This window comes from Podarcis cretensis, assembly GCF_951804945.1.
Source record: "Podarcis cretensis genome assembly, chromosome: 14".
In the NCBI taxonomy this organism is placed as follows: Eukaryota; Metazoa; Chordata; class Lepidosauria; order Squamata; family Lacertidae; genus Podarcis; species Podarcis cretensis.
The window spans coordinates 26,632,840-26,652,721 of NC_137183.1; the positions used below are offsets into that span (position 1 = coordinate 26,632,840).

Sequence of the window (19,882 nt, forward strand, 5' to 3'; positions counted from 1 at the left end):
GACATCAGAGCACAGCCAGATCCGGCCAGCCTCTGAACTGAGCTGAATCACTGAGCTGAATCACAGAGCGAAATCACAGAGCGAAATCACTGGACAGAACCAATTCAGAGCTGACTGTTCTGGCTAAGAGCACTGTGTTCCATCCATCGCCCTTCACGCCGGCATCGGAATCATGGCTTCACTTGTGCCTCTACCGCCGTTTGCGCCAGCCTCTGAATCATGGGACTCCTACCTCGCTCAGTTCGACTGCTACCTCCAAGCCAACGAGCTGACAGCAGTATCAAAGGATCGGAAGCGGGGCCTATTCTCAGCCTCTGTGGGCCTGAGGTGTTTGAGACGGCCCGAGCATTGGTTGCGCTTGAAGCAGTCCAGGCAACACCATGGGACACGATCCAAGAGAAGCTCCGCAACCACTATGCACCAAAGCCGTCCAAGATTGCTGCCTGCCATGCGTTCTACCACCGGAACCAGGCAGAGGGGGAGTCAATCAACAACTACACCACCGCCCTGCGACAGGCTGCAATGCACTGTGAGTTCCGAGACTTAGACGATGCCCTGATAGATCGAATCGTCTGCGGGGTCCGGGACATCCAACTGCAATGGCGTCTCCTCGCCAAGCCAGACCTCACGCTACAGAAAGCAATTGAGGAGGCTGTGGCCTCAGAAGCTGCTGAACGCTCCACCCAGGAGATCCGCAAGTCCAGCAGCCCGCGTCTTGCTAGGGAGCCAGTTCTGGTGCATCATGAAGAGGCCAGCAGTGATGAGGCATCCTCCAGTGAAGACGATGACGTGCACCAGACAAAGCGGGAGCGCAGGAAGTTCCAACAGAAGTCCAAGGGCCAACCGGAATGTGCCGGCTGCGGAGGCAACCATTCCCATGCCAAGTGTCGATTCAGAGACGCCATCTGTAGGAAGTGTTCCAGAAGGGGCCACATCGCTAAGGTCTGCCGATCGGCTCCATCTGACACCCCCCCTTCATCAACTCGCAAGTCCAAGTCTTCACTCCAGTCTGCCAAGGAAAGTTGTTTCGCTCTCACCAACTGCTGCTGCCCGTCTGGAACCACGATTGGCCAAACCGACTCGCCTACGCGACGCAAGCTGAACGTCACGGTGCTCATTGAAGGAGCTCCATGTGACATGGAGATCGACACCGGGTCTGCCCTATCCATCGTGTCATGGAGCACCATCAAAAGACTGGTACCCAGAGTGTCCAAAAGGCAACTCGACTCTCACCGCGTACACCTGAGAGACTACCAGGGAAACGACATTCCCGTGGTAGGCGTTGGCCGGTTCCGGATTGCCTTCAAGGATTTTTCGGGCCTGCTCCGGTTGGTGGTGGTCGAAGGTCAGCGGCCAAGCCTCCTAGGGCTAGACTGGTTTGATGCCCTTGGCCTGGAAGTCACCGGCATCAACTGCATCTCTAACGCAGAGACTGAGGGTCTGGTCAAAGACTTTGCCGAGGTTTTTGACGGCACCTTGGGGCAATATACAGGTACGCCCATCTCCTTTAGCCTTGATCCACAAGTCGCCCCCATCAAGCTAAAGCCACGCTGGGTTCCCTTTGCTCTCAAGGCTAAGGTGGACGAACAACTGGACAAACTGATCGCCCAAGGAGTTTTGGAGCCGGTTGACCACGCCAAGTGGGAAACCCCCATCGTCACGCCTGTCAAGCCAGATGGGTCGGTGAGAATCTGCGCTGACTACAAGTGCACGATCAACAAGGCACTTCAGCAGCACGCTTATCCGGTTCCTGTTGTCCAACACCTGCTGCATTCCCTGGGTGAGGGTAAGGTCTTCGCTAAGCTGGACCTTGCCCAAGCCTATCAACAACTGCCAGTCGATGATGCCACTGCTAAAGCCCAGACGATCGTCACCCACCGGGGGGCATTCCGTTGCCGCCGGTTGCAGTTCGGGGTGAGTGTGGCTCGTGGCATCTTCCAAAGCCTTATGGAGCGTCTCCTGCAAGGGCTTCCGGGCGTGGTACCATATTTTGATGACGTCTTGGTGTCTGCAAACTCACAGCAGCAGCTGTTCAAGCGCCTCCGTGCCGTGCTGACCAGGTTCCAAGAGGCCGGGCTCAAGGTAAAGAGGGAGAAGTGCCAGATCGCCGTTCCACAGGTAGAGTTCCTGGGCTATCTTATCGATGCCTCCGGCCTTCACCCGACCACATCCAAGATCCACGCTATCCAGCAGGCCCCCACCCCAAAGAACAAGACGGAGTTGCAGGCGTTCCTGGGGCTGCTGAACTTTTATAACATGTTCCTGCCCCACAAAGCCACAGTGGCTGAGCCTCTTCACCGACTCCTTAGCACTAAGACGCCTTGGGCCTGGGGTCATCGGGAGACAGCGGCCTTCAACGCGGTCAAGGCTCTCCTTTCATCAGACAGTGTGCTGGTACAGTACAGTGAATCCAGGCCGCTGGTCCTTGCCTGCGACGCCTCACCTTTTGGCATCAGTGCTGTCCTTAGTCACCGTTTTCCAGACGGAAGAGAAGCACCGCTCGCCTACTTTTCCAGGACGCTATCTCCGACGGAACGGAATTACAGCCAGCTCGACAAGGAGGCACTGGCACTTGTGGCTGGAGTGAAGAGGTTCCATGAATACCTCTATGGCAGGACTTTTGACCTCATCACTGACCACAAGCCACTCCTGGGCCTCCTCGCCGGTGATCGTCCAACTCCACCGGTCCTCTCGCCACGCATGCTGCGATGGACTGTTTTCCTGGCTGCCTACCACTACCAGCTCATCCATCGCCCAGGGAAATCGATGGGCCATGCCGACGCCCTCAGCCGTTGCCCTCTTCCAGCATTTGTGGAAGACCCGGCTCCAGCTTCATCGCTCCTTCTGATTGAGGATCTTCCGGCAGCGCCTGTATCGGCTGCCACTGTGGCCTCCGCGTCTGCCCAGGATCGCACCATCAGCCGGGTGCTCAACTGGGTGTGGAGGGGGTGGCCACAAGGGCCTTTTGCATCGGAGTTCCAGCCCTTCGCAACCAGACAACATGAACTCTCAGCTCATCGCGGCTGTCTGCTGTGGGGAGACCGCATCGTGATTCCCCAGGGACTCCGTCAGCGCGTCCTGGAGGCTCTGCACGTTGGCCACCCGGGAATTGTCAAAATGAAGGCGTTGGCTCGGTGTTACGTCTGGTGGCCTAATATGGACGATGCCATCACTGCCTGGGTATCCGCCTGTCAAGCGTGCCAAGAGTCGAGGCCTGCACCACCGGCAGCTAAGGGACACACCTGGGAGATGCCAAAGACACCCTGGTCGAGGGTGCACATTGATCTGGCTGGCCCCTTTCACGGCCGGACCTTTATGGTAGTGGTGGACGCCTATTCCAAATGGCTGGAGGTCGCCCTGATGCCCTCCACCACTACCGAAGCTGTCATCCGGGTGCTGCAAGGCCTGTTTGCAACGCATGGGTATCCTGATGTCCTTGTCTCTGACAACGGACCGCAGTTCACGTCAGGCACGTTTGAGTGGTATCTTTTGGGACTGGGCATCCGCCATGCCCTAACGGCACCTTTTCATCCATCCAGCAACAGGCAAGCGGAAAGAATGGTGCGCTCGGCAAAAGAGGCACTGGCGCGCCTGGACCGGGGAGACTGGCATGAGCGGGTCGCCAAATACTTGTTCGTGCAACACATCACCCCTCATGCGGCCACAGGGAGGAGTCCTGCTGAACTGCTTATGGGCCGCCGTCTCAGGTCACCGCTCGACCGGCTACACCCGGACTTTGCCGTGGCTGAACCCCCAGGCTGTGCCAATGCGCCACGGTCATTTGTCCCAGGAAACCAGGTCTTTGCCCGGAACTATGTGGGGGACATTCCTTGGGTGGCAGCCACAGTAGTGGGAGTCACTGGACCTCGCTCGTACCAGGTGGCACTCGAAGACGGACGCTTGTGGCGACGGCACATAGACCAGCTTAGGTGCAGGGTTGGGGACTTGGACACTACCGAGGTGCCCCCAACTGCGCTTGCGGCTCCAGAAGAGACACGTACAGATGGCGAGGCCCCACCTACACCTCCCTCGCAAACTGCCAGCGTGGAGCCGAACCAAGCCACTTCAGAGGGTCTGCCAGACTTACCACAGACTCAGACCACTCCACTTGCGGAGGCTCCACCCACAGCAGCGGATCCAGGGGAGTTGGTTCCAACGCCACCTAGGGTCGCACCACAGCCTAAGCAAGAACTGTGTGGCCCTCCGGACTTGGCTACCAGTCCCCGGCGGTCTGGCAGAGTTCCCAAGCGCCCAACTTATTTAAAGGACTATGTTGTTGGACATGTATCACTGTTGGTCTAAGTATGGGAAATGTAACCGATATGCTTTTGTGCCTAATTGAACCATTACGCGTAGTGCTGTATATAAGGAAACCATTACGATTGTAACTAACGCCTTATCTCGGTGGGGAGGGGTGTTATGTAGTGAAGCTTCACCCTGGGCCAGCAGGGGGATACTGTATATAGTTTTCACTCAGGTCTGTAGATAGTTTTCACTCAGGTCCACGTCTGTTATTTTAGGCGGGAACTCTGGGCTGTTGTTGCTACAATGTTGACAGCCGGCTGCCTATAAAAGCAGGCCGGCTGAGCTGTTTGCAGTCAGTTCTATTCCAGTTTACAAAATAAAGAGCTACTTGGAGAAATCGCTGTGTCGTCTGCTATGTCAACCCACAACTTAACAGACACAGAACACGAGGCTGCGATACAGATATGGCAGGCTCATGGCCGAACGTTTGGTCTGAAGTACTTTGGGCCAAGGCGAGGCAGAAACCTACCTTGGCTTGTTGTTGCGAAAGCTGGCGCACATGCAGAAAAGGACACACAGCAAGCCTAGGCAGATTCCCACGATGATCCCCGTGACAGAGTGAACGTCCAGCATATCTGAGGGACACAGGAGAGCAGTCAAAGAGAAGAGGGTGATGCCGCGGCCTGCCAAGGCGAACCCCACCTTGCACTGTTTGTGCTGCTGTGTGTACCTGAGAACTTCTCCTGCAAGGTCTGCACGTCCTTGACGTTGGAGTACGGCCCTGACCCAACCACCGTCTTGGCTCCCATCTTGAAGAAATACCGGGTGTCGCTCTCCAGCCCGTGGACTTCGGTGCTGAACGTATTGCCTGAGCAAGAGAGCAAACCCAGCAGGTGCTCAAGTGTTGCAGACTGGTTAAAAACACAGTGGATGTTCTGCGGCTCCCATGTAGTAGTAATAATCATAATAACAATATATTATTTATACCCCGCACACTCTGGGTGGCTTCCAACAAAAGATTAACAATACATCAAAACATCAGTCATTAAAAACTTCCCTAAACAGGGCTGTCTTCAGATGTCTTCTAAACGTCAGATAGCTGTTTATTTCTTTGACATCTGATGGGAGGGCATTCCACAGGGCGGGCGCCACCACTGAGAAGGCCCTCAGCCTGGTTCCCTGTAACTTCACTTCTCGCAGTGAGGGAACCGCCAGAAGGCCCTTGGCGCTGGACCTCAGTGTCCAGGATGAACAATGGGGGTGGAGACGCTCCTTCAGGAGCTGAGGCTGAGGAAGATTGCTTCTTCTTCAAAGATGCACAGGGGTGGGGAAATCCTCAGCCCAATTTCATGTGGGTGTCAAAGAGGGGGAGAGAGGGTGGCAGAAGAAGAGAAAGACCTATTCACCGCCATCTCTGCTCACCTTGGCATGTTGCGTCTGGCAGATGACCCCTGAGGGAAAGTTGAAAAATGAAACGACTCCCGTACTGCTGCGCAAAAGTTTCCTCTGTGCATTTTTTTTTACCTTCTTTTGTCAGCAGAGTCCACATCTCATCAGGTTGAGTGTGGTTGGCGTTGTAGAGGATGAGGTACTCCACGATGATGCCGTTTGGCTCAGAGGGGGGGCACCAGTGGACCTGGACGGCATATGGGTTGATGGGATGCAGCCGCAAGTCGGAGGGAGGCGTTGATGGCCCTGCAGGAAGGGAAGGACAGAACGCAAAAAGGGAGAAGGGGGTTTATCGAGCAACCGTTAAGGCAGCTGTCTCCAGATGTCAGGGACTGAGCAGAGGAGGTACGGTAGAGACCGCCTCCCCAGCCTGACCCTTCCAGAGAAGAAGAAAACAGTTCAGAATTACAACAGGGGGTTGAGGGAGATCACAGCTCAGAGGCGGATGAGGGGGGAAGCTGGGAATTAATGGGAGAGGAGGAAGAAGAAGCACTAAGGGGGCAACAGCTGACAGACACAGCGTCTTTACAAAGCATTCCAGACCCCCCCCCCCAAAAAAAACCTGGCAAGCCTTGAAAGTAGGAGAGCAAAGAGCTCAAAGGCAGAGGGCGCTTGTCAGCACCCATAGTGATGACACATGAAGGGAGAGAGGGAGGGGTGGAGACTGACGCGGAGCAAAGCCTTTATCCCAGAGGCTGCATTTCTCAGCCTTTCTCTGTGAATATTGAATAAAAAGCAGTTGGTAAGAACTTTTCCTTGTCTTGTCCATTCCTGGCAACCTGCCGTGGGGGGTTGGATCCTGTGCTGCCTGACACCAACCTGCTATGTCCCTCGTCTAGAACCCTGGGGAGCCACTGCCACAGTGATCTTCTTGAATCTTGGGTCCCCAGATATTGATGGGCTATAACTCCTGTCTTCCCTGACCTTTAGCTAAGCTGCCTGTGGGTGTTGGGAGTTGGACTCCAACAACCACTAGGGACTTCAAGGTTGAAGAGGGACGCTGGTGCAGATAATGCTCAGCTAGAAGGACCAATGATCAGTGGCAAAGCATGTACTTTGTATGCACTAGGTTCCAGGTTCAATCCTTGGTGCCTCCTGGTAGGCCTGGAACCCTGGAAAGCAGTTGCCAGTCAGTGCAGACATTACAGAGCTAAGTGGATCAACGGTCTGTTGGTACAAGGCAACTTCCTGTGAGACTCAGAAAATCAACTTCTTATGGCTTACTCCAGCCTTCCCCAACCTGGTACCCCCTGGATGTTTGGGACTTCAAGTGCCATCAGTACCGCCAGCCAGCATGGCTGTCTGATGACAAGGCCCACGGGAGCAAATTGGGATTTTTAGCTCTTAATTTGGATTTTTTTCTGGTCGAGGCTGCTGTTGTGTCTTCGTTTTTTATTTTTATTTATTTCACAAAATTTATATTCTGCATGATTCTATTTAAAAAGCCAACCCTCTCAAAGTGGTTAACAAAAAGAATAAAACAATAAACAACTATTTAAAAACCTTTAAGAATAATTAAAATCAACGATAACCTAAAAACCAGATTAAAACACATGTCAACGTTCTGCATGTGTGGATAGGCTTGCAAAAAAATTATGTTACGAGCAGGCATCAAAAAGAGTACATCAAAGTCACCTGCCTGTTGTCAATAGGTAGGGAGTTCCAAAGTATGAGTTCTAACACACTGAAAAATTGATTTCTTTGCAGAGCAAATATTAGTTATTGTCGTAAATTTTTATTTGCTTTTGCCTGTATTGGAGATTTCTATCTTTACTGATAATTTTTAAAAAATGAAGAGCAGAATATTTTCCATTAAGCAGTTATAGGGGCTAAAAACTTACATTTAAAACTCTCAGTCTGAAAACTAAGCGCTGCAAGAACCTGGGTAAGAACACAAGCCATTTTGCTGCTTGAGGCAAAGGGAAAGGTGGAGCCTCCTCTGTTCCCATCATTCCACATGCAGAAGCCAAGGAAATGGCAGCTGAATGTGACAGTGGAGGTAGAACGCAGCAGCAGCCTTCAGTTTGTCTAATCCTCTTTAAAGCCAACTAAGTTGGTGGCCATCACTATCACCTGTGGGAGAGAGAGCCACAATTTAACTATGAGCTGTGTGAAGAAGCCACTGGTCCTAGGGTTGGGAGATAAGCAGCCATCGGTCTTAGCAAGTGATACACCCAGCTCTGTTCTGCCCAACACCTTTTCCGTCAATGCCTCCATCCCGCATCTGCTGCCTGAGACTCTGCCTAACGATAGGGCCGGCCCTTCATGGAACACATATGCTATTGTTCAGTTAGGTAAGGTAGCCTGCACTCCCCCATCCAAATCTTTCACCCCAAACCTGCAGACATTTATTTATCAGGCACTCTGTTGTGTACTCACTGTCTGGAAGGGTGAACCATTCCACTGCATTCCCGAATGGCCCATCGACGCCGACGCCATTCGACTGCACGGCAAATTCGTATCTGGTGAATGGCTTCAGCCCACTGATGAAGATGTCTTCGTCAGAGCTATGGAAGGAAGAATGCCCACAAGGGAGAAAATATTATGACGCCATCTGCAATCTGTGTACCCCTGTAAGAAGATTGGCAGCTGTCAAAACAGAAGAGATGGCAGGTCTTGTGGTTTCATAGTGCTCCGCTTGATATTTGAGATTCTTACCTAATAGCAGCCCCACTTGAAGCAAAGAATTCATTCAGAGAAGTCATGGGCTTCTCTGTGATAGGACAGGAAACTGATGGATGCAGAACTCACTGGCCTTAATGCTGACCCATGGATTGCCAATATATGGTTTATTAAGTCATGGATTATGTACAGGGCTGGAGAACTTCATGCCCAGAGGCTTTCCTCAGGCCGCACTTCCCCTCATCAGCCCTGCTTTGCACCCTCCTTGAATGTTTTTGCCCTGCTGGAATGTGCCCTTGAACTCCCATTAGGTGTCTTGCCTGCTTGGATAGAGAGCAGGGAGGACAGTAAGAGTCTGCATAGAAACTAGCCTAGTGTACAAAGGTAACATGCACATTCATTGCCCCTTCTCATGAGTCACAGCAGAAGCTGCCAATAATAGGCCATTTCTGTACATGTCAACCTGCCTGCCATTTAATATGAGCTTCTTCTTTTTAAAAGTTTTTATTAAATATTTTCTTGTGTTACAAAACAGGGAAATAAACAAGGAAAAGTACATAGAGTGTCTCCGCTTTCAATTCATAAAGTCTTCTTACAGTTCATTTACATTCAGTATAAAACACTATTGTCATAGACATTGTGGAGTTGGGGGGAAAGAGAGGGGAGGGAGAGAGATGGGGGAGAAATATGATCTTTCATTCTGTTGCACAGTATTTGTGTAGGGTTTTTGTGTCAGCATCATGTGGATGGGTCCTTTATATATTTATTCATTTTTATTGGCTTTCTGAGAGATTATAGGGCACAGAGCTTGCTTGGTTGTGTTCGGATGGTTGCAGTATGGTTTGTTTTTATGGGGGGGGGGGTGTTGGATCAGACTGGCCAAATCATTTCATATGCTGTTGGGGAAGGGGGATAGGTCTTGTTGGGTTGTATGTGTGATGAAGGGGAGCTATATTGGGGTGAAGGATTCCTTTGCTTCTCCCAGGGCTAGTTTAAGTTTGTTGGTTAACTTTTTTCCAAGATGATCTGTTGAGGCAAATTCACATGTGCAATTGTCTTCTGGGACACAACTGGCTGCAGTGCACAAGAGAGCTTTCTAAACATTAAGAAGAGCCTGCTGGATCAGGCCAATGGCCCATCTAGTCCAGCATCCTGTTCTCACAGTAGCCAATCAGATAGATAGATAGATAGATAGATAAACTTTTTTCGCATTAGCCAACGGCCATAGCAACATAAAACAAGCAATATATACAGTGGTACCTTGGGTTAAGTACTTAATTCGTTCCAGAGCTCTGTTCTTAACCTGAAACTGTTCTTAACCTGAGGTACCACTTTAGCTTATGGGGCCTCCTGCTGCCACCGTGCCGCCAGAGCACGATTTCTGTTCTCATCCTGAAGCAAAGTTCTTAACCTGAAGCACTATTTCTGGGTTAGCGGAGTCTGTAACCTGAAGCATATGTAACCTGAGGTACCACTGTACAATTAAAAAGACAACGATGGGTAAAAAGGACAATCAAATGATCAAGTTTATCGTTCAGATAGTGGCCCTTAATCTCATTGCACCCTCGATAAACTTAGCAACCTTTGCTGTTGTCTGATCATTTTGATCTGATAACAGAAAGAACAATGTGGCCACAGATGGGTGGCCTGGGAGCGGGGTGATGATCTCATTCCTCAGATCTTTATAAAGGGGACAGGACAGGAGAATATGAGCTACTGTTTCCAGATTGCCAATCAGATGCCTGTGGGAAACCCGGGCACAAGTGCCCTCTCCCCTCCTGTGGTCTCCAGTAGCTAGTATTCAGAAGAGGTACTGCCTCCAAGCATAGAGGCAGAGCATAGCCATCACGGCTAGTAGCCTTTGTTAGCATAGCCCCAATTGATTCTGAGTGACCATTTTCAGTCTGGCTGGCAGACAGCAGTCTTAAACACTCTTCAGAAACTGGGCGTTGCTTCCCAAACCCTCATAACTATGGGCCTGGGCCACGCTAGATCCGTGGTTAGGCAAAGAATCATGGACATAGAGAGACAACAGGACTGTACAAGGGTCCCCGAATATAAAATCATAGAAAACGGGAGATATGTAGCCGCTCCAGCAGCATATCTCTATTTCCTCACATGCAGAAACGCAAGAAGGGCTTTTACTCTTGCTAGAAGCTCGGCCTTGCCCTCACCGGTTCTGGAAGGCTCCTATAGAAGGGTCCCATACGCACAGAGACTTTGCGCCTGCCCATTGGGGGAAATAGGAAGCCTCAAACATATTTTTCAGATGTCCTTTTTATGTTGAGATTCTTAGAGACGCCATTAATCCTTTGCTGAAGAGGCTCACCGATCTTTCAGACAAGTCTAAACTTAATTCTCTCCTCTTAAAGGTAAAGGTAAAGGGACCCCTGACCATTAGGTCCAGTCGTGACTGACTCTGGGGTTGCGGCGCTCATCTCGCTTTATTGGCTGAGGGAGCCGCCGTACAGCTTCCAGGACATGTGGCCAGCATGACTAAGCCGCTTCTGGCGAACCAGACCAGCGCATGGAAACGCCGTTTACCTTCCCGCCGGAGTGGTACCTATTTATCTACTAGCACTTTGACGTGCTTTCGAACTGCTAGGTTGGCAGGAGCTGGGACCGAGCAATGGGAGCTCACCCCGTCGCGGGAATTCAAACTGCCGACCTTCTGATCGGCAAGTACTAGGCTCTGTGGTTTAACCCACAGAGCCTCTCTCCTCTTAGGCAAAGATAATAAGACAACCTGGCTGGTAGCCAGATTCTGCGCCCAGATTTGTAGGCACATCCTCTAGAATAAAATAGCTTACTAGGGAAATGTGAAGTTGCCCTTTGGGGTGCCTCAGGGTCAATTTTTTATGGTAGCCCAAATCTCACTTGTATGGGTGAATATATATATCTCAATTTTAGCCATTGATAGCCTTATTCTTCATGGATTTGCCCATGAAGCCTTCCAAATTAGTGGCCGTCACTGCCTCCTGTGGGAATGAGTCACATAGTTTAACTATGGGCTACGTGAAGAAGCCCTTTCTTTTCTCTGCCCTGAATCTCCCAACATTCAGCTTCATTGGAAGCCAACAAGTTCTAGCGAGATGAGGGAGGGAGAGAGGGAGCTGCCCCTAGGTCCCAGCTCACAGAGGACCAACGCCCGATCATCGTTATGTACAAAAGTCTTTATTGAAGTTCAACTTCCATTCCAAAGCCGCAGCGCGCAGCTCTACGTCTTAAACCCTAGACCCGCGAAGTCCCGTCTGAATCTCCTCCCCTCTGACACCAGTTTAAGATCCTAGCCCTGCTCCACCTTTTCCGTTGTTCTCTCCTCCTCTGGGTCCTCCTGCCCGCCAGGGCTTTCCCCTTTCTGGACTCTTCCGACGCTGAGTCGGCTGACTCCTCCCCCTGTCTCCGGCGGGCTTTAGGACCCGGTTCCCAATCCTCATTCTCTGCTGTCCCGCGCTCCTGTACATTTGAACTTGCCTCTCGCGCCAACCCAGTGACCTTCCTCCTGACCGTCACACTGCTTCTGTCACTGCTTCCCTCTTCCGGGATACTGCCCAGATCTGACCTCCCCTCCGTAGTCTGGCTCTCCGATGGAGGCGTGGCCAGCCCTGACTTATCTTCACTCCCTGGTGTGGAATCCTCTGCCCTCGATACCTGGGACTCTTCCCCCCCACTATGCTCTGGTGGGGAAGCTGGTCCTGATTTCCAACTGCTACTCTGGGAGTCCCTGCTGGCCCCTTGCTCCTGGAGTGTCCCCCTTGGGAATCCCCTTGCCCTGGCCACTGGCGCCCCCTTCTGTGAATCTTCCAATTCGCTGGAGAGGCTCATGGAATCTCTCGGGCCACTGTCATCTTCTCCTACGCTGCCCTCAGATTCTTCCCCTTCGCTCTCCATCTCCCCTCTTCCCTGTGCTTCTGCTCCTGAACCCCTGACACCCGTCCTCTTTCTTTGCAGCAGCACCCCATATGCAGACTGCACGGGTGCTCAGTCACCCTCTCTTTTTTTGTAAATCTTTATTGGTTTAAAATAAGAACATACAACGAAAATAGGTGTAACAAAGTTAAATACAGAAGTAAATAGAAAAAAAAGAAAAAAACCTCACAACATAAAAAAAAAAATTTCAAAAGAACAAGAAAAAAGGGGGGGAAACCAAGAATTTCATATCTATCAGATACATTTTTTTTGCAAGAAACTTCCAATTGTTCTCGTTATACTTTTTCTATTGTCATGGTATTATTGCACAGTTTTGTTTTATATCCTTTTTCTTACATTCCACTATGATATTTGCTGTATTTTTCACTCTATAAGACATACCAGACCACAAAATGCACCTAGTTTTTGGAGGAGGAAAACAAGAAAAAAAATATTCTGAATCTCAGAAGCCAGAACAGCAAGAGGGATCGCTGCACAGTGAAAGCAGCAATCCCTCTTGCTGTTCTGGCTTCTGGGATAGCTGCGCAGCCTGCATTCACTCCATAAGATGCACACACATTTCCCCTTACTTTTTAGGAGGGAAAAAGTGAGTCTTATAAAGCAAAAAATACAGTATTTCATTTATCTATTGTTCACAAGTATCATTCCACTTCTGCTAAGATGGTATCACTTTTACAATATAATCTTATATATATCCCTTAAATATTTTCCATTCTTCATGTGTTTTCTGGTTTAAGGCTCCCCTGACTTTTCCCGTTAGCTTTGCCAGTCACCCTCTTACCTTGTGTAGTAAGTCACAAGCGAGGCGTTTTTCAGCCCCCAGGGACTGAACCGCACGGTGTAATTGACGATCTTCACCGTGGTGAAATCCGGCTTCTTCCACCTCAACCAAATTGATGTGGAGCTGTTGGATTCCACATAGACATGGGCCGGGGGCAGTGGTGGGCCCTTCTGAAGCGGAGGGTCTGAAAGGATGATCAAGAGAAGACAAGAAATGCAGAATCAGGTGCAGGGAGGATGACTCCTGGACCAGCTTGCAAAGGAACAGCAGCGGAAATTACAGAGGAACAAGGCAGGGTGAAATGTTGTGGTCAGATGAGCCACAGAATGTGGAAGAAGTCAAATGGGGCTGACTGGAGCTGTGGTCCATAAGAACCTCAGCGGAACCTGCTGGATCAGGCCAACAGCCCATCTAATTCAGCATCCTGTTCTCACAGCTGCCAGCCCAAAAAGCCTATGAGTCAAACAAGCAGGACCTGAGCACAAGAGCTCTTTTCCCTCCTGTGGTGTCCGGCAACTGGCATTCAGGAGCATGACTGCCTCCGACCATGGAAGCAGAGCAGAGCCTTCTCCTTCATCAACTCGTCCAACCCTCTTTTAAAGCCATTCCATTTGGGGACCACCACTGCCTCCTATGGAAGCACCTTTCATAGTCTATGCTCTGCTTGAATAAGTCTTTTCTTTTAAGTGTCCTGGGTTGCCCAACATTTGGCTTCACTGGATGTCCACAAGTTCCAGGGTTAGGAAGGAAGGAGAAAAACTTTTCTCTCTCCTTTTTCCATGCCGTGCAAACGGCATCTAAAGGGAATTTTAAAATATTTGATGTTTTCTTGTTGCTGTCGTTGTTGTTTTGAAATACAGTGGAACCTCAATTGTCGGACGTTTTGGCTTTCAAATGCCAACAACCCGGAAGTGAATGCTCCCATTTTCGAACATGCCTCGGAAGTCGAATGGCTTCCGAGGCGCGTTTCTCCATTTTTTCAAGGGATTTTGCCAACCATCCATTGAGCCTCGGTTGTCGAACATTTTGGAAGTCGAACGGCCTTCTGGAACGGATTACGTTCAACAACTGAGGTTCCACTGTATTCTGTTGGGAGCAACCCAGTTAGATGGTTGGCATATACATAATGAATTGTTGTTGTTGCTGCTGCTGCTGTTCTTAAACAACTTCCATCGTGTCACCTTTTACGCATCTTTTCTCTCATCTAAAAGTCCCCAATACTGCAACGTTTCCTCATAGGGGAGTTTTCCCATCCCCTCAGGGCCAGATTTAGGTTTGATGAGGCCCTAAGCTACTGAAGTAAACGGGGCCCTTTATATGTCCAGCTGTCCTTTGTCAACAACAAATCGTCGCTGTTTCTTGTGTTGAATATATGCTATATGGTAACTGATGGACCTAATAGGTCCATACACAACTCAAAACACTGTTGCTGTATGTCAGTTTTATTTGTTTTTTATCTTATAAAATGTACATCCAGTTTTTTTTCTTCCTTTAATGTTTTTGGGGGCCCCCAGGAGAGCGGGGCCCTAAGCTTGTTTAGCTTATATGTGAATCTGGCACTGCATTCCCTTGAAGAAGAAGAAGAAGAAGAGTTTGGATTTGATATCCCGCCTTTCACTCCCCTTCAGGAGTCTCAAAGCGGCTAACATTCTGCTTTCCCTTCCTCCCCCACAACAAACACTCTGTGAGGTGAGTGGGGCTGAGAGACTTCAAAGAAGTGTGATTGGCCCAAGGTCACCCAGCAGCTGCATGTGGAGGAGCGGAGACGCGAACCTGGTTCACCAGATTACGAGACTACCGCTCTTAACCACTACACCACACTGGCTCTCCTTGATCATTTTGGCTGTCCTTGTCTTAACACCTGGAGGCACCAGGTTGGCAAAGCCTGCCTTATCATATTGCTTTGTGGGAAAGCCATCCATAAGCATGAGCCAGGAGTCAAAGCCTTGCAGCAGCAGCAGCAGCAGCAGCATCTACCTGCTACAGTTACAGGAGCCCTCTCGGTCCTTCCCTTCCAAACTGCCGCGTAGCCATCTTCATGCTTGTTGAACGCCACCAGCTTCACTTCGTAGAGTCTCCCAGGAACTGGAGAGAATAAGCAGAGGAATGAAAGAGTGGGTCAAGCAACGAAAAGAGCAGCATGGCTTAGAAAAGCAAAATCATGGCTACCATCTCGATTTCAGCAAAGGGCCGACGTATCCAACGTTCTCTCTCCGCCAGTGGAGGAACTCTTGGCCTAGCAGATGGAAGAGTTTGAAGGAATCCAATACAACAATGGAACTAGCAGAAGCTTGTTGCACAACAGCTGGTTCGTGCTGCACAATCCATTACACAACCATCTGTGGTAATGAACCAGCACAAGTACGCTGCTAAGTGACTTCAGGTTAACACTGCATCAAATACAACCCATTCCTAATAATGGACAACACCTCCTATTACCCTTTCTTAAACCACCTGTACCTTGTGTCCCATGGACTTATTTTGGTGATCATGAGTTCTATAATTAACTGGTGTATCTTTTTAAAACAAAAAAGAGAATAAATCAGAGAAAACTCCAAAAACTGAAAAGCAAGAAACAAGGGCAATTAGCAGCAAAAATCTGGATGATTTAGTTTGGTTTAATGGTCAGAGAGCTGGACTAAGACGAGGGTTCAAATACCCAATTTGCCATGAAGTTCACTGAGGGGCCTTGGGCCAATCACAGTCTCTCAGAATTGTATTCAATTAACTTTTACTTATAGGAGACCCACTGAAATAAATGACTCTTACTTAGGCCCATTAATTTCAATGGATATACAGTGGTACCTTGGGTTACATACGCTTCAGGTTACATACGCTTCAGGTTACAGACTCCGCTAACCCAGAAATAGTGCTTCAGGTTAAGAACTTTGCTTCAGGATGAGAACAGAAATCGTGCTCTGGCGGCACGGTGGCAGCAGGAGGCCCCATTAGCTAAAGTGGTGCTTCAGGTTAAGAACAGTTTCAGGTTAAGTACAGACCTCCGGAACGAACTAAGTACTCAACCCGAGGTACCACTGTATTCTAAGTAAAAGCTGACTTAGGCCCATTAATTTTGAATTTCAATGGATCTTTTCTGAGTAAACGTTAGGTTGAACGCAACTCTCAGACCTTAACCTATTTCACAGGGTTGTTGTGAGGATAAAAAGGGCAAGGGGGGTAAGTGTGTATGCCCCCTTGAGTTCCTTAGAAGAAAAGTGGGATATAAATGTAATGAATACATTTAAAATTAAGGGAAAACTTGGCGTCCCAAATCCATCTCCCTTTGCCCAACTAGAATCAAGTGCCGGGTGAGTCTTTAGTAACCTCCTCCAGGCAATTGTCCTTTGGCATTTCATCACTATGGGGGGTTGTACAGCGACTCTACTCCACGCTCCCATTGACCCCACCTCTTGAATAGAGCGAACCAGGAACAGGCTGTTTAAGCATTTTTATTGGATGCTGCCAAAATATAAATAGGGCATTTTTTTAACCCATTAAATGAGTGCATGGACCTGCTGTATTGTTGAAGGCCATCCAGGGCAGACCATGGCCTTGCAACCAAAGCAGAGCTTTCCGGCAATGGGAATTCTGTGTTAGCGCCAGATGCAGCCAACCTTTTTGGCTGTGCTGCAATCCAAGCCAAGCTGCAGAGAGAGCAAGCCAAGAGGGCTGTTCTAAAGCTCGCCTGCTTCTTTCTTCGCCCCTCTTTTGTAAGATCTGCTTATTCAAGGGAACTGCTTGAGCATCTCAAAGTTTACAAATAGAGGGAAAATGGGGCAATTCTCTCTTTGGACACCCAGCTCCTTGTTCCTCCCCAAATGGCCTCCTCCCACCCACCTCTTGTTGGTTTCATTGATGAAGCTCTGCTAATTAAGGATGTGCCTATTCAGGGCTTGCTGTGGAGAAGATGGCCAACTCCTTTCGCCACCACAATACGGCCTGTACAAAAGCACTTTTTGGCTGTGCCAGTGTATCACTCTTCTTTTGATTGTGCAAGTGTGTATGGAGGGGGGGCGAGTGGTGCCACTCCCCCCCACCCGCAAGGAAAAGCACATGGATGGCAAGGATCAGAAAAGCTTTACACTTGTGCAACACACATTTGCATCTGGAAGAGAGAGAAAACATTTTAGCTCCTTCTTTTTTTTTTTTTTTTTTTGCCGGCCTCCCTAAGAACGCCGCAGCAAAAAGGCTTTTTTGTCTGCTCTGAAAATCTTGGCAGCAGGCAGAACAGAGTCAGCCTGGAGATGGTCCAAACTGCAGAGTGGCTGTGTGTGTGTGTGTGTGTGTGTGTGTGTTGGCTGAGGAGTGTCTCAGCATCGAGCAAAGGCTTAAAAGAGGGACCCACAGCCAAACATCTGCCCACACAGGGTGCCCTCTCTCTCCAGTCACAGCCCAAATGTAATGGAGGTAGACCTCAGGCCTGGTTCAGGCAACGGCGCATAGAATAAATGTTCTATGGTTGTTAGACACCCGCCAACTCAACTTCCTCCTCTTTCAGGCATGGATTTCTACCTACCCAATCCATAGCACAACAAACTGAGGTTGTATCCAACTAACGCCACATTTGCACCATGTTTATTTAAGTGTATTTAAGAACATTCAAGATGGTTAAAATCAGCAGGAACTAAGAAGAAATGAAACCGATTTAACTTCTATGTGTCTGGAAGTTTGCAAAAGTTGGCTTAAGTAGCAACATTTATCCCAGCTGGAAAAGCTGTATTTCTTTGGCATGGCATTTAGAATGAGGTTGAGGGCCACATTCCTTTCAGGGTAATCTGTTGAGGGCCGCAAGCCAGCAGAGGGTGGAGCCAATGGGGCACTTGCTTTTCTCTCTCATCCCGCCTCTCTGTTTTCTCCTTCCTCAGGTTAAAAACAACAGCCCTCAGGCCGCAGGCTGATCACCCAAGTTTTAGAAAGTTTGGGTCCACACAGATCGGAGAATGTTCTCATTGGTGGGCTCCTTGCCACAGACAACCTCCATGGCCAGTTCACGGGAACAAGCAGGGCACAGGAAACCTTTTCCGAGAGCCAATGTGGTGTAGTGGCTAGAGTGTCAGAGACCTGGATTCAAATCCCCACTTGATCATGAAGCTCACTGGGTGACCTTGGGCCAGTCCTTGCCTCCTGACCTAACAACTCACAGGGTTGTTGTGAGGATTAAAGGGAGGAGGAGGAGAACCACGTACGCCACCTTGACATCCTTGGACAAAAAAAGGTGGGATATAAATTCAACAAACAAATGAACTTACTTAACTCTGTCAGTTCATGCTGCTTGACCTTCTTCTTCAGCTTTATCGGCCCAACATCCCAAGCGCCATCCCCGGGACCTTCGGAGAGGTTCTCCTCACTCATCTCTTCTGTGGCCACTTCGCGGTAGTAAAGTTTGTAGCCTGAAATCTGGGCGTGGTTCGCTGGAGGTTGCCAACTCACCAGCAGGGACTCCATTTTCGCTCGGACTTTTAACTCCGTTGGAGCAAACGGAACTAGGGGAAGCAAGGAAGAAACATCAACAGTGGTTGCCTCAAGAATCAAGGTGCTAGGTTTTGTTTGTTTGTTTGTTTGTTTTTGGTGTATAAAACCCTACTCAACTTGGGACCAGGAAACCTGAAGGATTGTCTCACCCCTTATACACCCCAGTTGCTCTGCAGGTGAGGACCTCATGTAGATACCGTCTTATCAAAAGGCCCACTCCACACAATACAGGAATTGGGACTTAAGCGTTGTGGCACCTTTGGAATTCTCTCCCTTTACCCATTAGAAAGGCACCGACTCTGTTGTCTTTTTTGGTTCCTGCCGAAAACCTTCCTCCTTCAACAAGCCTTTTAAGTAGAGCTCTCTCCCAGTCTGCATCTGTACTGGAATTGTTTTAATTGCTTTTGTTGTCGTTTTATCAGCTTTTTGTTTGCTGCCCATGGCTCCTTTGAGAGGAAGGCAGGGTGTTATGTACTGACTTGAATAGGATCCAAAAGGCAGCAGTCTGATTGGTCCTAGAACAACAGGATTCAGAATGCAGCAGTCTGATTCATCCACAGGAGTCACCCAATCCAGCTCCAGGTGGAAGTAAATCCGCAACCTGATTGGCCTACAGGTGAATCCCGGAATTAGCCAATCACATGGAGCCCATTGTGTAAATAATGTATACAAAGCAGACATTCTGGGGGAACTTCCATTCCTCCTCACCACTATGAACTGAATAAAGAGCATGAAATCCACTCTTGACTCCGAGTATATTTCACAGGGTGTAAATTAAAATAATAATAAATGTACTATTCTTGGCTCCTTGGAGAAAGAATAGGATAAAAATACAAGAAGGTACCATACAGGGTTGTACTAAATCAGGGTAAACAGTGCGGTACTCTCCAGATGTTTTGGAAAACAACTTTCCTCATCCCCAACCATTGACCAAGATGGCTGGAGCCAATGGGAGCGAAACCCCAACAACACTGGGGGGCAAAAGGTTTCCAAGTGCCTCCCCCACTCTGTTAAACAGTTTGCCTGGGCGAACTGCCACCCACGCTGCTTGCTCACTCACTTGCCACCTGTTCCTGGAGTTGGTGTGGTCATGGACTGCTGCGTGATGACAGCCTTACATTTTTATTTATATAGGAAGAAAACACTCTGGATCCATTCTGATGAAGGGTGGTACATATACATTTAAAATCAAATTAAGGAATCAGCATTTCATTGCCACCTTGATCTCAGGCTCACTCTCCTTGGCTATTATGATGCCTACCTTTGATTAAAGCTTCCACATACTTATCTTGGATCCGAATTCCATTTGCAGACACAGAACTCTCCATGTCCTACTAAGCCCTGAGAGCAGCGGACATGATCCTCATGGGCAGTGGGCTGACC

At 49.2% G+C, this 19,882-nt stretch overlaps 1 protein-coding gene across 2 annotated transcripts in view; it reads right to left on the minus strand.

Annotated features, from left to right (window-relative positions):
• Nucleotides 1–19,882, minus strand: part of IGDCC4 (immunoglobulin superfamily DCC subclass member 4) — a 96,755-nt gene that overhangs the window by 12,850 nt on the left and 64,023 nt on the right. For both annotated transcript variants that reach the window (XM_079954196.1, XM_079954195.1), the window contains exons 11-17: nucleotides 18,277–18,510; nucleotides 15,005–15,112; nucleotides 13,028–13,211; nucleotides 8,074–8,201; nucleotides 5,770–5,940; nucleotides 4,976–5,113; nucleotides 4,775–4,880 (exon numbers count right to left, since the gene is read on the minus strand). In XM_079954196.1, the coding sequence (XP_079810322.1) occupies nucleotides 4,775–4,880; nucleotides 4,976–5,113; nucleotides 5,770–5,940; nucleotides 8,074–8,201; nucleotides 13,028–13,211; nucleotides 15,005–15,112; nucleotides 18,277–18,510 (1,069 nt within the window). The remainder of the gene's footprint in view (nucleotides 1–4,774; nucleotides 4,881–4,975; nucleotides 5,114–5,769; nucleotides 5,941–8,073; nucleotides 8,202–13,027; nucleotides 13,212–15,004; nucleotides 15,113–18,276; nucleotides 18,511–19,882) is intronic.